The sequence below is a fragment of the Mesitornis unicolor genome, unplaced genomic scaffold, assembly GCF_000695765.1.
Source record: "Mesitornis unicolor isolate BGI_N332 unplaced genomic scaffold, ASM69576v1 scaffold30569, whole genome shotgun sequence".
Lineage (NCBI taxonomy): Eukaryota > Metazoa > Chordata > Aves > Mesitornithiformes > Mesitornithidae > Mesitornis > Mesitornis unicolor.
The window spans coordinates 12,020-29,421 of NW_010205700.1; the positions used below are offsets into that span (position 1 = coordinate 12,020).

General features: G+C 39.2%; 1 protein-coding gene across 1 annotated transcript; it reads right to left on the reverse strand.

The window, feature by feature from the left end:
- Positions 1-10,647: 10,647 nt before the first annotated feature.
- Positions 10,648-16,814, reverse strand: LAMP2 (lysosomal-associated membrane protein 2). Its single transcript, XM_010191502.1, has 8 exons — positions 16,695-16,814; positions 15,972-16,185; positions 15,185-15,346; positions 14,177-14,394; positions 13,527-13,646; positions 13,188-13,266; positions 12,232-12,399; positions 10,648-11,002 (listed from the first exon to the last, which is right to left on the reverse strand). Exons 1-8 carry the CDS (start codon positions 16,737-16,739, stop codon positions 10,863-10,865), a joined length of 1,146 nt encoding a protein of 381 aa, XP_010189804.1. The 5' UTR covers positions 16,740-16,814; the 3' UTR covers positions 10,648-10,862.
- Positions 16,815-17,402: the final 588 nt, after the last annotated feature.

Below are 17,402 nucleotides of genomic sequence, written 5' to 3' on the forward strand. Positions count from 1 at the left end.
CAACTGCAAACACTGGGCACTTAGGTTAAGTCAATCAGAGGCTTTTTCCTTTGTAAAGCATAAAGCCAGCATTTTTTCTGCTAGGAAGAACAGGCACATGGAGATTTTTGTTAATTTCTTTTTGTTCATAGTTAGGAAACAAATGAGATGCAATGGAGCATGGAACCATATTTTTCACCATCTGATGTAAATCTTTATTAGCAAAAATTAAGTTATCTCCTGCGCAGAGAACCTGCAAAACCATTTCAGTTTTGATTAAAAAAAACCCTGGTATCTGAAAACTATGATCATTAGGTGTTTTAACAGTGACCCCTCTGGAATGCATGTTTCCTGGCTTTTAATTTTAATCTTTACCATAGTTTCATCTCCATTTCTCAGGCAAAAAAGGGTAACAAGAGGGTAGTTTATCAGCACTATTCTTGTTAAAATAATAAACAGCAAAAATTCTGGATTATGCCTGCAGTGACACAGTTAAAAAGTGAAAGTGGCAGATCTCAAAATGCCTCCTAGGAGCTTCAGCACCAGGAGCATCTTGACTGTAGCATTTTACACAGCTTGTTCTGCACACCCAAGGTGTTGGAGCAAAGGCCGTGTAGAAAAGCACTTGCCCTGGAACCTTTCCAACTTTCCCTTTCTGAAGTGGGAAGATTAATGCATTTCTCCCTCCTCCTCCTCACTCCAGTATTTCTCTCTGCCCCAGGAATCCTCATCAAGTCTCTTAGGCAGAGGCGAGTGAAAGGAGCTCTTCTCTCCCTGTCATAGTTCACAGGTTGATGGCTCCTCCTTCCCTTGTTCAGGTACAGAAATGTCTGCGAGACGTGTTAGACTCCCCCAGTATTTCAGGCCTGTTCTTCCCTGTTCCAGAGAGGTCACAGCCATAATGCTGCAGAAAACCACAGGGAAATGTGTAGTCATTTCACCATTAAGGGGTCAATGCTGGTATCAGCGAAGTCATCAATTTATCATCCTCAAAGACCTGGGAAGCACGCTTGCCCTTGTCGGAGCGGAGTGCTGCTAACCCAAGCCACCTCTGCTGTGGGCAGCCTGACTCCCTGGGCCTGTGAGCACCGAGCCTTTGTGACTACGCTCTGTGTGTGACGAGCGGCGAGAACACAGCAGGACAGGACACCTTAGGATAATGTACTAGTTGGAAAGCACAGTTACTAAAATTACTGACTGAACAAGAGCATTATGGTATGTTTGTCCTACATCCTAGTCCAGGTACTTAATCTGCCATCAATTCCTGATCTATGTAAGTCTCTAAGAAGTCATATTTTGTATTAAAAATAAAGTGACTACAGTAAAATTAACTCTGTGGTACCATTCTTAAAACACTGGTGTTTGTGAATTTAGCTCCCTGTGCTGCCCAGTTAGGGACTGAAATTCAAGGCAGCATGTAATGTGGTCTTTGAATTTTGAGCACTGCATTAACTTACTAGGGCCAAGGAGTTCAGAAGCCCAGTACAGTAAGACTCACTACACATTATCACAACTGACCATCGGGCAAAAGCAATTTATTAAGAACTGTTAAAAACCTGACCCAGAAGTAGTTTAGGGACTAATTCTGTTCAGATGTGGTTATTCATATGACACTGAGAGAGCTAGGGCAACACAATCATTCTGCCTGCACAACTTACCTGAAAGGGCATGTTCTGATCAACAGAAACCGGCTTCTGCCAAGGAAGATGCTGCCGTGGTAGCAGCTCCTCCTTTGATATCAGAAATAAGTTCAACCCACAAACATTTCCCTGCCTGCCAATTGCTTTAGCTGTATTAAAACATTTATATTTCTGTAGGATCCTGAAAGGAAACCAAACCCTTCCTGCTTCAGGCCATGAAATTAACAGCTCTCCAGCTAGCAACAGGACAAAACTTGATGTACAATCTATTCCCTCCCTGCCCACTGGAAAGATTCATGATGGTCCTTTAGCAGACGTTGGATCCACACTTTGATCCAGTCAACAAAGAAAGATGAACTAATTGGGATGTGAATGTGTGAATAGTGTAGAAAGAAAAGTCTGTTTCCCCACCAACATCCAGATCCAGACACATTGATAATCCTGTTGGAAAAGCTCTCAGAAATGGCATGTGTCTCTGTGTACACTAAAACAAAGCTTTATAAACACTACAGATAACTTTATTTTCCATACACATATTCTGCTTCCAGCATATTTGTACAGTCATTTCAAGATTTGGAGAATTGTATACACCACTCTTCATGCTACAACCTTAAAGTGCTGGCTCAATTTTTGACTTCTATTGAAGCCCAAAATAACACTATATATGTATATATAAAATATATATATATATGTCCATCTAGGAAATTGCCACATTTTACTAAAGTAACAAAGCAAAAGTGATACAAAGTACTTTGATCTGCAATGTGAGCATGAAACCACAGATGGAACCCATCTGCTGGCAGCAGAGAAGCAACACACCCTGACAAGCAGGTGTTACTCCGAAATTGCCAGTCTCAAAATCATTCTCTGTTTACCACTCACGCAGGAAAATCAAGCATTGCAAGAGCAAAGGTACAACACAAAAGACCAAGACAACCAAAACCAAAGCGCACAGTCCAGCTCAGCAGCATTAAATTACATTCCTAAAAAAAGACAACTTGGTTCAAGAGCCCATTTGTGGTAGAAAAGTCAGTCTTGTCAGATTCAGGTAAAGCTTATCTTTGGTCACAGTGAGGACAAGAATAATTGAACACACAGGTATTTCTCAAACATCAAAACTAATTATTTAGAAACCTCCCTTCCCTGAATATAGCTGTATAATAAATAGCTATTGCGAGTGTTGACTTTCTCCTTTGTGCATGAGAATTACTGAAGGTATTTTTCTCTACAACACAGATATAAGCTCAATGCACAAAGAAATTAAAGTAGCTGTAGTAAACACTTGCTGGCGAGAACAGAGGGTGTGCCCTCAGTACCTCTGCAGATATGGCAGCTCTTGAGCTGTCCCACAGTTGGAACTCAGAGCTCAATACCTATAAAAGGCTTTTACCAAGACTGACCAAAGAGACTGAAAGAGCAAGAAGCTTCTTTCATCTTATCAACACGAACATGATGGGGATGACGCAGAACTCAACCACAAATGACCGGCTTCTATTCTGGTACCGTTTAGATATGGAACATAAAAATGCAAAAGGTATGGCATTAATAACAAAGAAAGCATCTTCAAATAAGTCAGATGCTCTTAGTCCTTTGGAAGTCGCTTTCTTCACTGTGTATATATATTATTTTCTGTTTCATGATCAGCATTCATCATACTAGAAATTTTGTGCTCTTACACTTTTCAACTGTTGTTTGAGAGCAGTAATTAGGAGGTTAAAAGCAGATTAATCCTCTCAAAACAGACTGGTTTTGTATCTTCACTTGCATCCCTAGATCACAGCTTTTCAGTGATGCCGTGTTAACTCATGAAAGCCATCCAAAGGAACTGCAGGAATCTGAACAAACTGTGTTCTGAGTCAGTCTTTGAGAGCTCTCAAAATACTCTTGAGCCTCACAGGGACAGCGCTGAAACGTTTTGAAGGTTCTTTTATGTGCACAGAATCAAAGCTGAGACAAGCCGCAGCCGGTGAAGCTCCAGCCTCCCACCCTCATTTCACAACTGAGCTCAGAACAAAAGGGAAAACAGTCAAACAAAACAGCAGAGGACACATTTCCTTTAGCAGACTGTTGGCTTTTCTGAGTAGCGAAAGTTCTCCAGGACTGAGCCTTATCTTAGTGAACAAAGACATTAAAGACATCATGCTAGGGCAAGCTATTTAACATACATTAGCAGTCAGCTTTTCCACGCTGATGTTAAACAAACATATTTACTAGAAGAATCAGATGTTCTTCTTATATTATGTTAGTTTATTAGTGAGATCAGGTACTACCTTTACATTCAGAAGGAATAAGAAATTCAGACCGATTCACAAGAGGAAGCTGCTAATGAAAAATGACAACAGCAACATGCCAAGTTCCCAACAGAAGTCTGTTAAGAGCTTGGTATTCATTTTCCCATAGCATGTACAGTCCCTTTCAACATAGCCTTCACACCTTTAATTATGGTTTTAGCTTTAGCGTTATCCAAGATAAGCTGTATGCAACTAGAAATTTTCATGTATAAAAAGATTAAGTAACAGAAACAAAGTTTCATAGATATCTTCTTTACTCATAACAAGCACATTTCTCATGTGGACACACAACTCTACTCAATTCTATGGTCCTCACAACACTTACTTTCTCCAAAATCATACAGTAGCTTCAAGTAATTCTGCAACTCATCTTCTGACTCATGGCACGTTATTCTGTCGTGGGGTTTTTTTTAATATATTTTCAAATAAACAAACTATGAATTCATTTTTCTTCTTTTCAAAGGGGCAAATCAGGGAGTCTGGGAAAAGGAGAAGAGCAGGGAAGTTGGTAACAGAGATGGAATTAAGAGATTATACAGACTGATAGCCAGTACGACTTTTTCTTCTTCCAATGATATAAGATATAAAGACAAGAATGATAAGGAAGCCAAGTGCCATGCCCACTGCGATGGGAATAAGAAAGTTCAGGTCAGAATCAGCAAAGCATTCTTCAGCTGCAGAAAGAAGAAAAAACAAAAAAAGCAAGGCATAATAAATTAGTAAAGGAAATTAAGCATTAGAAACCAAAGAAAGCAAGGAGCAGACATTTTTGAGAACTTACACTGTATTAAATAAAGTAAAATCAGTTTTGCGTAAAGAATCGATAGAGAGATTGATTTCTTTAAACATATATACTGCACACATCATTTGTACTGGTAATACACTCCTTCCGATTTGTATGTTTAACTTCATCTTCCTCCAGCAAGCAGTCCACTCAGATTAGAAATGTGAGGACAAAAGAGCAGTCTGAGCACGCATTAGCTGATCACACCTCAGAGCTAACAGCAATGTAGCGACAAAAAAGGACAGACTGGTGTATTATTGCCTTGTCCAAATGACTGCCCAAACCCTCAAGTCACCAGTGCTTCTCTAGATTCTAGACACAAAGAGAAATAACAGACAGCAAACCAGGTAACAAAGTAGAACTCACTGTAAACTACAAGAGACAGACAAGATATGCTGAGAGCACTGAATGGAAAACAGAGAGACTCTCATTTTGGGTGGAAACTTTATTTCTTTTCAATCCAAATACAAGAAAAGGGTTATCAGTTTCAGCTGAGAACTATGTGGACCTTACCAAAATCAACCCGGGAGAAGAAAAAAAAAAAAAAGAATAGACAGCTGTAAAACTACAGTGGTTTTTAATATACAGGTTGTAAAATGTGTTACGAACTCCTTGCTGATACAAACATTCATGCAAGGATTGGCAAATGACACTGGGAACTGATTTCAAACTCAGGGATACACCTCAGAGGTGTAGGCAGGGCTTGGCATTCTTGCCCCGTTTGTAAAGAGAGCGGAGCTCCACCTGCGTGGTGCCAAGACAAGATGTTCAGTAAGATACAACAGTGCCCGTGCACTGCTCCAGCACTGTAAGGGTGCTTGACTTACATGCTTTTAATAAAACTGAGCTCCTTATAAAACTTTCTTGCTTATGTCAGAGCAGAGTACGCGTCATGCACACATTCAACGCTTTAGCAAAAGTTAGCTATAGTTTTAACTGAGTATTTAAACTATTTGAGCCTCTAACTGAATCAGCCTTAGTTACGAGAAGTTCACTGTCCTGATTTAGCCTAATCACTGCGGTCCAGTACACACTCACCATTACTCCTTCACAAAAAGCTACACAATGCTAAGAGGAAAGAAAACAACACCTGAAAATACTAAAAACTCAGACAATCTGAAGGCAACTACTGCCAAGCACAGCAACACTTGGAAGGAAAAAAAAAGATGAAAAGAAATATGTACCTTAAACACTGAGTTATTTCAATATATTCTGACTGCTGAGAAACTATTTAAGCATCTTAAAAAGAGAACTGCATTTGATGTTTAGTCATCTTTGTTCACTGAAGATCAACACACACAATTTAATTACTACATGCTGGATAATGGGTCATTAATACTAAACATGAATGAATTTGCTAAGGACGAAAGGTGCCTTGCAGGCAGTGACAGAAATTCCCTTTTTCTCTTCTTTAAAGGAAGACGATGGCTGCAATACACATCTCACTGTGGTACTATTACAAGGAATTCCCAGGACAAAAAGGACCTAGAGTTTCGTACAAGGAACATTACCTCTCTCCAGTTTGCCATCGTTGTCAGCACACATCTATCCACGCATTTTTACTGCACAATGGTTTGAAGCTTCAGAGAAGTGTCTTCAAATGCAGAACCTGGTAACTGTACACCACCACAAGCAGACTCCACATCCAGAACAGGAGGAACAGCTTTTTCAGCATACTAGGTTGAATGTGTCTCCATTCAAAATAATCAGAAATTTTGGCCCCACGCATTTTTACCCCCAGTATAAAAGCTATCTTCCCTTTCAATTCCAATCATGAGATGCAAGTAATAGCCCAAAATTTAGTGTTATTATTGGTATATGCTATACAATAGAGAACACTGTGATAAATTTTAAATTTTTTTAAAAAGCCTTCACTGGCTGGAAAAGCTTATTTTGAGGACAACTAGCATGGCATCTTTAAGCTAAAAGAATGGAAATCTTGGTATCTTAAGAGTACAATTTTAATATTTAGTGAACTGTATGTAAGGCATGGTCAACAGTAATCAACACAAACCGCAGTCCATGATTACAGAATGGTTTGGGTTGGAAGAGACATAAAGGCCACCTAGTCCAACCCCTGCTATGGGCAGGGACATCTCCCACCAGATCAGCTTGCCCAAAGCCCTGTCCAACTTGGCCTTGAACACTTTCAGGGAGGGGGCATCCACAGCTTCCCTGGGCAACCTGTGCCAGTCTCTCACTACTCTCAGGGTTAAGAATTTCTTCTTAGTATCTAATTTAATTCTACCCTCTTTCAGTTTAAAACTGTTACACCTCATCCTATCACTATGCCCCCTGACAAACAGTCCCTTCCCAGCTTTCCTGCAGACCCCCTTCAGGTACTGGAAGGCCACAATAAGGTCTCCCCAGAGTCTTCTCTTCTCCAGGCTGAACAGCCCCAACTCTCTCAGTCTGTCTCCATAGGCAAGGTGCTTCAACCTTCTCACTGTCTTTGCGGCCCTCTTCTGGACCCGCTCCAACAGCTCCATGTCCCTCTTATGTTGAGGGCCCCAGAACTGGACGCAGTATCCAGGTGGAGTCTCACGAGAGCAGAGCAGAGGGGCAGAATCACCTCCCTCGCCCTGCTGGCCACACTTCTTTTGATGCAGCCCAGGATATGGTTGGCCTTCTGGGTTGCAAGCACACATCGCTGGTTCACGTTGAGCCTCTCATCAACCAGCACCCCCAAGTCCTTCTCCTCAGGGCTGCTCTCAAGCCATTCTCCACCCAGCCTGTATTTGTGCTTGCGACTGCCCCAACCCATGTGCAGGACCTCGCAAGATCTTAGCCTTGTTGAACTTCATGAGGTTTGCACAGGCCCACTTCTCCAGCCTGTCAGGGTCCCTCTGGATGGCATGCCTTCCCTCAGCGTGTCGATTGCACCACACAGCTTGGTGTCATTGGCAAACTTGCTGAGGGTGCACTCAATCCCATCATCCATGTCGTTGAAAAAGATGTTAAACAGCACCAGTCCCAATACCGACCCCTGAGGAACTCCACTTGTCACTGGTCTCAACTTGGACATTGTGACACTGATTGCAACTCTTTGAGTGCAACCATCCAGCCAATTCCTTATTCTCCGAGTGGTCCATCCACCAAATCCATGTCTCTTCAATTCAGAGACAAGGATGTCGTCCAGGACAGTGTCAGACACTTTGCAGAAGTCCAGGTAGATGACATCAAGTGTTCTTCCCTTATCCACCAACACTGTATACCCATCGTAGAAAGCCACTAAATTTGTCAAGCATGCTTTGTCCTTAATGAAGCCATGTTAGCTGTAACAATTCACCTCCTTATTTCCCATGTGCCTTAGCACAGTTCCCAGGAGGATCTGCTCCACGATCCTTCTGAGCACAGAGGTGAGATTGACTGGCACGTAGGTGCTCAGGTCCTTTATTCCCCTTTTAAAAATGGGGGTTACATTTCCCCTTTCCCAGCAGGAACTTCACTGGACTGCCACAACTTCGTGAAGCTACTAACCAATTCCCAGAATGCTCCCCCATGCTTTCCCATTTTTGCTGAATACAGAGATCCCTTTCATTTTCCAGGACAACTGCAAGAAGAAACTGAACTGTTCACAGCTGTACACCAATTTAAGATGGCTAGCAAAATCAGTCATAAAAACTTATTGTCTGGATGGAGCTACAATTGACAAAAAAAGAGTTTACAAGCAAATTTCTAATGATGAACCAGATGTACAGCATCTCAAATAGTTCTCAAGCTGTCTTCTGCTGGTGAATTGTACCCAAGCACACTTCAGCATGTGGTAAAAACAAAGCATTAGACGCAAGCAACAGAGGACTCTTCGAGGAGCAGCTTCACCAGCTCTATAACACAATCTCAGATATAGACTGAATGAAGTTGACCTTACCTAAGTTTATTTTCTTTAAAAGAAAAAGAGACATTACAAGATGTCTGCTCTCTAATCAGTTAAAAAAAAATGTGAACAAGTTTCCCTAGGAAATAGAACAATCTTTATTATTTAGAGCACGTTGAACAGGTTGACAGTTCAGTTCCCTACAGAGCAACACATAAAGGAAAACTAGTGGTTTTATAACAACCGGCAGTCAGGCGAAACTTAGACTGTTTAAATTCTTTTTTGAACCAGTTATCTGCATATCTGTCTAGGAGTACTTTAATCTCTGAGCCAATACACTTGCAAATGAAGATTAAGTTGCAGGTTCTTGCAGAGATACTTCCAGTATTGTTGAAGTTTGGGAGTAGTATGCTCTAGTTTTCCATACTGTCACTTGGAAACCGTACACAGTTCAAAAATTTGCGTGGTCAATACAGTGTGGTACCTACTCCTTAACAGAAATGCACGTGTAACTGGTGCCACTGAAAATCGGTCACAAAACCACTAAAAAAAAAAAAAAAATCTATCTGAACTTCTGCATTTGATTCTTCATGTATAAATATGAAATTCATTAGATCAACTTTCCATTTCAATTAAAACAAAAATAGTATTGAAGCCTGTTTCAGGATTAAATTTATAGTAGTTCCCCATTTTCTTTAAAATTAATTTCAGTAACTGATGCAAATATCAAGCTGTAGACTACAAGCTATAGTAGGAATTATCCACTCATACTCCCTTCCTTGGCTAGTGTCAAGAGTAAACTGTTTATACAAAAAAAAAATTACTGAAAGAAGTGTATTTTATGATTTGTATACAAACATGCCACAGACATCTCTACAAGCCTAGAAAACACTAATAAAACACTAAACCAGCTTTGATGCAGGTTAAACTTATTCTAAAGGGGAAGACAATGTTATGTTCATTAAATAACTAGTTTAGGCAGCTCATGTTATGACATATGCAAAAAAGCCACACTTACCTAAAAGTCTAACAGACTTTTTACTTCCCCCCAAGCAGTAAAAACTCCATATTACAGCACAAGGAGGCCAGAGAAAAGTTGTGCAGCAGCGGTTGGTCTCTACAGAGCTGCAGTTTAAGAACAGTACAGTTGCACTGCATTTTTTTAAAGCTAGTTATCTTTTTCATACAGCAAGGAAAAAAACGTGTTGTGGGTCCTTCTCAGACTTGTTTGGCTTTTGCATTCTTAACATTAATAAATGCTACACAGCAAACAATCAAACACAAAGTACGTTAAACATTCAGAATGCCAATGGCAGGCAGTTATAATGTGAATTTTGACTGGCAGAGAACCATTCAAGATGACAGCTCAAGCTGCAGCTACAGATACTGTCTCATTATATGAAAGCATCTTTAAACAATGGTCATTCAAAGCAACAAGACAGACCAGTTCTGTGCAGAGTATCATATGAAGTTAAGTGCACTTTTAAGTTCTGGAATATTTAGAAAGGTTATTCCCTTTTATCTGATGCCAGCAAAAAAGTTTGCATTAGTTTAGCAGAACTCTGCCTCAGTTGAGTATTTTAGATGATGGCCAAAGTATAAGAAGTGATGAAGAATTCTGTGCCTAACAGTTGTTGGCTCTTTTGGTTTTTTTTTCTTGAAAGCATTTGGAAACGGCACTGAAGTCTTCCTATATATCCACCATTTGGCAAGTATAGGTTACCCATTTTGTTTTTACAGCCAGGGTGGAGGAATGATTCCTGAAACTACACCATGGCAGGAGTAAAGTACTCAAATTCTGTCAAAGCTAAGTAAGTTACCGCTGCCACTTCAAAAGATCACTTAATTACCAGCCTGAAGTTCAATCCTATGGAAAACAAAGCTGTTACTGGGCATTGTACAATCCTTCTTAAATACTATACAAGTCAACATAGTGACTAACACTGCCAGCTTAACCCACAATTATGACAACAACTAAGGAACACAGAGGAGAGAAGCAAGCACAAATTCTATGCTATTCTGGGAGCTGCCCAATGCACACCAGCTTAAAATGTGGTCTTGTTTCAGGCTACAATTTGTAAAAATGCAGAAATAAATCCTGAACACTTTAGGGTTTTTGCAAGATAAAATCCTTAGCCTAGCAATTCATCCAGTATTTGACATCTTCAAAACAGCTATGAAACCCACGTCGTCATCTTAGAGCAGGAAAACTAAAAACTTAGTTCTGCTTCATCTGAGATAAACAATTAGCTGTGGCTTGTAATTACTCCTAAGTTTTGGGTCTTTTTTGGACTTAAGAACTTGTACTTGCTTTGTTTAGTGTGACGTCAGAACAGGAATCACATTTAGATTCACAAAGTTTGATATCCAGCATAGCTTTTTCTTCTGCCAATTATGTAAGCAACCACTATAATGGCAATCAAGACAGCAAGTGAAGCACCAACTACAATTGGGATTAGAATGCTGTCATCATCCAGCGAACACTCCTCGGCTGCAGGTGAGAAAAAGGTTGCAAAAAGGAATAAATAAAGACAGAATACTTGCCAAGTGTGATATATATATTTTAAAAAATCTGCTTTCCTTAATGTGAAGGTGTTAAAAATCAAGTATTATTGCATCTTTAAACTAAGAGGGAAAGAACTGAAGAGGTCTCATGGGTCTATCTAGCATATATTAAGCATTATAATAACCTGGAACTTTTGATAAACCGTAGTAAGGTAACAGAACTGCCCCAGTGTATAAGTTTTTGCGTGCACAAGATCTGCACTAAACAAGGGAGTAGCCATTCTTCTCCTTTTAACACAGAACCAGGCTTATCTGTTTCATGCCTAAGGCAAGTCTGATGCTTTTACTCATTAAGGATAAAGTGACCTAGAGATCTGGTATCAAGAACCTATCCAGAATGGAGACATGTTACAGAGAGATGAACTGTAATTACGAGAAGGAAGCTAACTGCAACTTGAGCTATAGAGTGAAACGGGATCCTAACTCTTTAGAACATATTATGATATACTGTTTACCCTGTATACATTTGGGGAGTTAACTTACTTCTGCCCCAAACAAGAAGTTAAAAAATCTGCACGCAAGCTATCCATCCTCAGATTAGACTAATCTAGCAACACTGTGCTGCAAGTATTACCATTAAATACAACCACCAGGTTACTCTAAAGATTACAAAAGAAGCCATTTAAGCCATTACGGTTTTCCCCAGACAAGTATAGCATAATGCAGCAAACAAACATTTTTGGAATCTTTCGTTCTGGATATTCAAGAATGTTTCTGATAGAAGCTTTGTCAGTTCATTTTTTTCCCCTCAACACTCCTATTCCTTAGACTGACAGGTAAAAAGAAACAAAACACTAACAGCATTATCACTTCTGCTAAAGTTCTGTCCCATTTTCTTGCATATTAGAGCTACAGAAAGCTTTACGTCAAGAGGAAGTCAGACAGCTTCTAACCTATTCTGCAAGGCAATGCTTAAGTCTCTCTTCAGTGCCTCTAGCTTCTTCAAGTTTTATGAAGGATAACCCACATACCTAGCAAACATTTTTAAAGTGAGAACAAATCTTTTCTTGAACTTGAACATCAGTCTCAGAACTTCTCTTATTCCATGTGTAAAACAAGAGCTTCAAAAACAACATGCTTGTGCCCAACGCTGGTGCCTTTTAGCAAGTAAGAATTTTGCAAGTATTGCAAGAATTTTAAAAAAAGAACTCTTACCTGTAGAGAACTTGTTTGCCTTCACGAGGAATGGCTGAACCCATAGATTAAAAGTATGTATCTGAAGATCTTCATTAATTTCAAGAGTTTGCTCTTTTCGGCACATATAAGAACTACCAAGGAAAGCATCCCACTTGCTGAAATTGTTGTTATCTGCATTTGTAATGACTAAACAAAGGGAAAAAAAGAACATTTGTAGGACCACTTTAAATGCAAGAGAGTTGCTAATACAATCATAAGACTAAGGAGCTGAATCTAGAGGGCCAACTTTTCAACACTGGCTACTCTGAAAAACAAGGTAATCCGAAGTATGCCTAATCTACTTAACCAGAAGAGCTCACACACTGAAGATATTACAGTACTTAGCAGTAACCTATCCCCAGTACAGGCATGACATCAGGCTTTCCTTGTACTTCTACTCATCCCAACATTGCAGAGTTGTGAGCATTTTAGCTTTAGTGCCTTTTTAACGGCAGCAGCCGTGACAAGCAAGTTGAAAAAACCAAAACAAAACCAAACCATACTTTTGATTTGGAATAAAAATATGCTTTAGTTTTTGAAGGACTGGTCTCTTTTCCCAGTGAGAGTTAAGTGGAAGTGGTTGGAAGACACAGCAGCATCTTCAAAGAAGACAACAGCTGCTTTGGAAAAAAACAAAAAACTTCAGAATTGGTACAGCTGTGGTTGACACCTCAAAAATTACGTTACCAAAAACAGTTATAAAGAAGCACTCTTAATTTACGTACGTTTATCATGAAGTAACAGATGTGATTAGCAGATGGTTTAGGAAAAGAAAATGATCCCACACCAATGTTTTCTTTATTACTTTTGTTCCAACCAACTTTAAGACTTAAAGTAGGAAGTAACAGTAAGCATTGAAAAAGTCAGAAGTATGTGATAAATAGAGACATTGAATAAAAGCTTATGCGTGCTTTAAGGCAGATCTTATTACTTACCAGAACCATTCAGACTGTTGAGCAGTGTAACATTCACCTCTCTCAGATAAAATCTTTGTACACTTGCACGTGCATTTTTCTGTTGAAGAAGGAAGAACTGTCGGTGTGCAATTCTGCATTTTTAACTTTAAGAACACATGCTTTAGAAAGGCTACAGTCCTACATTTTCTACAACTTAACCCAATTCTCCATTTGTCTTTAGGCAGTTAGCTAGCCAGTTCCACTTCCTATATAGCAGCAGCCTACCACCAGCAAGTGACAGCAAGATTCTACTATCAGTGATCATTAAACAATGCTCTTAAAGTGGAAATTTAGTTCAAAATAAGGTAAGTTACTTACAACAACAAATGTGAAACTAATCAATGTGCTATTTCCATCATTCAGTTTCAGAGTAGCTGTTGTGTTACCACATGTACCATCTGTGCTAGTTGTCTTTGGATTGATGTTGATCAGAAGAGGCTGAAATACAGACATACCATGTCAAAGACATTCAGCTGGCATTAGGAATACGTTGTTCCAATCAGTAGCAGTCTTAGACCACAAGATGAATGTCATGAAGATGACAGCGGGAAGATTGAGCCTGGCTACTATCCAACCAAGGCTTAACTTAAGTTTACATGCTGGTAATACTAAAGCAAACAAATTGCCCAGTGAATTCTTCTTTTGTTGATCTAATACAACAGGTTAGCTTTGGTACCCTCTGTGGGGAGAGAATATCTGCAGGAACCAACAGCTTTAAAAGCTAAGAAAGTTCCAGGCTTTTAATGATGCTACAGGTACTCCCAGTAATGAGTTATATTGAATCCATGTAAGGTTTTGATGCGACATATTATGCCATGAGACTATTCTGATGTCAGAGAAGTGGTACGCACAATACTTAGAAGCAATTCTGGACAGCCATCAGTGTACAAAGCAAATACCCTGAACTCACATTTCATACCAGGTAACTACAGCAACCTTTCTATTCTTCTAAAATAGTAGAGAAGCACCTTGTCTCGGGAAACATTCAGCTGCAGCCCCACGGTTGCCAGAAGACAAGTTGCATTTCCACTTTTAAGAGAATAGTTTCCTGTCTCTGGATTCTCCACAGGTTTGGGAGCAGTGGTCGGAGCAGGAGATAATGTGGTGGTAGATGCAGTAGTTGTGTTGGCAACAGTAGGCGGAACAGGAGGTGCAGAAGTAGGTGTATCAGCAGGACATCTAGACTCTGAAAAGAAATTTTAACCACCATTTTAGTGCCGAAATTTTATTAAAGTCTTATGACTCAGAAGTCAGTTCAACACAGATACCAAATTCTCTGTTGAAAGCTAGGCACATCAGGAGTCCGCAAATTGCCAAGTTAGAGGTCTCAAACTCAGCACAGTATTCCAAACAAACTACAGCTAACATTTATTCTCAAACATTCTGTAATGCCCCCAGTTTTAAATCCTTGTAGCACATGCAGTACTACTTACCTCCAACACATGGAACTGAAACACACAGACAAAGATAGTTCAGTGGTTATAAAAATGTGACATGTATTTGCTGCAGACAAAGTAAGCAACCCTATTAAGCTAGTAGGTAGCAGGATGACATGCTCATCTCTTTCGAGTAGTTGAGCTATGAGATGAGACAACAGGCTCCGGATTATTTAAATAAAAAAGCAGCAGAGGGTACCACCAAAAATGGAAGGTAAGTCAAGTTAAAAACCTTGAAGCTCAAGTGATACAGTCAGCAACAGTAGCTCTGAAGTGCTTATTTTTAATACCCAAATTAGTGGAATACATACTTTATTAGACCACCACCTTGGCATGGGAACAATCTAGGTTACTATATACTACTAAATATGTTCTACTACTCTATTTTTCCAGGAACAAGGAAAGACATACTAAAGGAGATTTACATCAATATTATTCAACACAGCACATCTTAGAACTGGTGAATTTTTTATTATGGGACTTTGCTCCCTGCACTAAGGTACAATATAAAAACGCTCGTTCACAAATTGAAACTCTCACCTTTTTTACTGATTGTGCCATTCTGAACAAAAGCCTGCACAGTAGCATTCCAGAAAATCTGTGTCACATTTTCTGCTTCAAAGAAGTCAGTATTATGACACACGAAGATGTTATTCAGTGGAACTGCATGCATAGTATCCTTAACAGCAACAGTAACTGGTCCTACAAATAAGCACAAATATTTTAATTCTTTACGAACTTCAAGAACATTTATAGTGTTGTGTTTTATATAATTCCATAAATTAATTGAGTTTAACAATCCTAACCTCTCTTGAATGTTTTACCTATTTACCTGATCTGAATTACTAAGTAATGCAGAGAAGTAATGAAGCTTCCAGAACTAGACAAGCCATTAGCAAGGTGAACTCTTTTACTGAAGTTTTTATTTAAGGACAAAAAATTCCTATTATTAGTAAGCATCAGTACATGGAGAGTCTAACACCATATTGCTTTACTAGGTGGAACATCAAGTAGTACATATCGAAAGGAATCTTCCATATGCCTGTTGTCTACTAGCAGCATCTCACCGATCAAGGCTGTTCAAACAGTTAACCTTCTCCTTCCACTACACTTAAAGGAATTGCAAGTTCAATGAAGCTAACTAGTCTGTATTCTTATTATATCGTTTTATTTAACAAAACAACAGTTAGGCAGTACACGGCATAGAAGTCATTAGACACATTATTAGTCCTCTTAGTTTTGAAAAAGGCAACTGAGGTCAGGTACATGAGATCTGACACTTGTGGCCAAGACTATTTTTTAAGTGGGATTCTGCACTGAACATTACCTTTTCTTTTAGCGCCAGGAAATACAGCAGTATCATTGGTGTTGTAGGTAAATGTGATGAAGTCCCCCTGGAACGTTTCATTAGTTTTTGTGAAGTTAATGCTCCAAGAGTGACCTTCTCCAAATTGTATCGCCAGAAGCGCGGCCTCTGTGTCATTACCACAGACACTTCCATTGTGTGTCACACTGGATGGCAAATTCAAGGTTGTGTTTTTCTAGAAGAAAAAGGTAACTTTAAACTTTTTCAAAGTTCTTCCCTATGACAACGTTATAAACCTGCTGGAGTCAGAACCTTTCACAAGATTAGCGAGATTATTTTAAGTTATTCTACAAAATTATAAAAAAGGCTTCCGACTTAGAAAGGAGCCATATTAGATTCCAGTACAAAGTACGAATCTAACCTGGCTATAAATCTTGATTCAGCTGAGCTGCAATTTACATTTACTGTCTAGACTAAGAGCACCACTACGCCGATACAAAAAAACCACCAAGTTCGACTAGTATGCCATCTAATGAAGTACAATAGTGTACTTTCAGTTATTTGCACTATTAACTAAGAACCTATGCTTTCTTTTTAAATTAATATTTAGGAATACTTTTAATAACTTAGTAAAAAAGAAAAAAAAAGGTAAAAAAAAAATCAAACACCCTAGGTAAAAAAGCATACTTAAACTTTTAACCAGGACAAAATAGTTCTCAACAAAAGTTACCTCCAAATACTTACATAATCACTACTGTTTGTTTCATATTTTATCAAGAATCTCATCATCCATCTTGCATACAGGCAAGTAGTATTAGAGGCATCCTTTACATCTACTTCCACTGCATAGGACTGGAAAAGACCTACAAGATATGATTACCTGCTATTAAGACACTGCTTTTACTTCATTTTTTAGAATCACTTACGAGGACAGCTCATTACAAAGCAGTAAACTATTTCAGGACTGTATTGAATTTGCCAGGCACTGGAAGAGCTGCTAGATTTCTAAAACGTATTAAAACCGGAAAGCAGACTAAGAGGTTATCAAAGGTAGATAAAGAATTGGGATAATGTTTTATAGCCTATTTACCTGACAAAGACTAATTATCAAAATGAGCATCAGCTGTTGACAAACAGTGAAGTGCATGAACACAGCACTTAAACAATGTACTGCTTGCAGACCAGGGTCATCCTATTATCTTATGTTTTGTCAGTGGTATGACTCAAATTGACCTCTAACAGATGAGACTGGGGTGCCTTCATTGTGTTTCCACAAATTCTGGCTCAAAAGACACGGATATTAAATTTCCTTTACATTTTTAGAGAACTTCTTAGAGTTGTTAGACTCTTAACTCAATGAATCTCCAGAGACACTCCCTCCGAGTCAGATGGGATCTGCACTGCTGTGACCGCTGAAACCCGTTGGTGGGGAGGCCTGGCAAGACCCACGCG

Coding starts and splice junctions, on each gene's coding strand:
- LAMP2 (XM_010191502.1), bottom strand. CDS start 16,739: ATGATGAGATTCTTGATAAAATATGAAACAAACAGTAGTGATTAT. Junction 15,347..15,971: donor TCCTGGCGCTAAAAGAAAAG/GTAATGTTCAGT, acceptor GCTTATTTGTAG/GACCAGTTACTGTTGCTGTT. Junction 12,400..13,187: donor CAACAGTCTGAATGGTTCTG/GTAAGTAATAAG, acceptor CCCTTTGTTTAG/TCATTACAAATGCAGATAAC.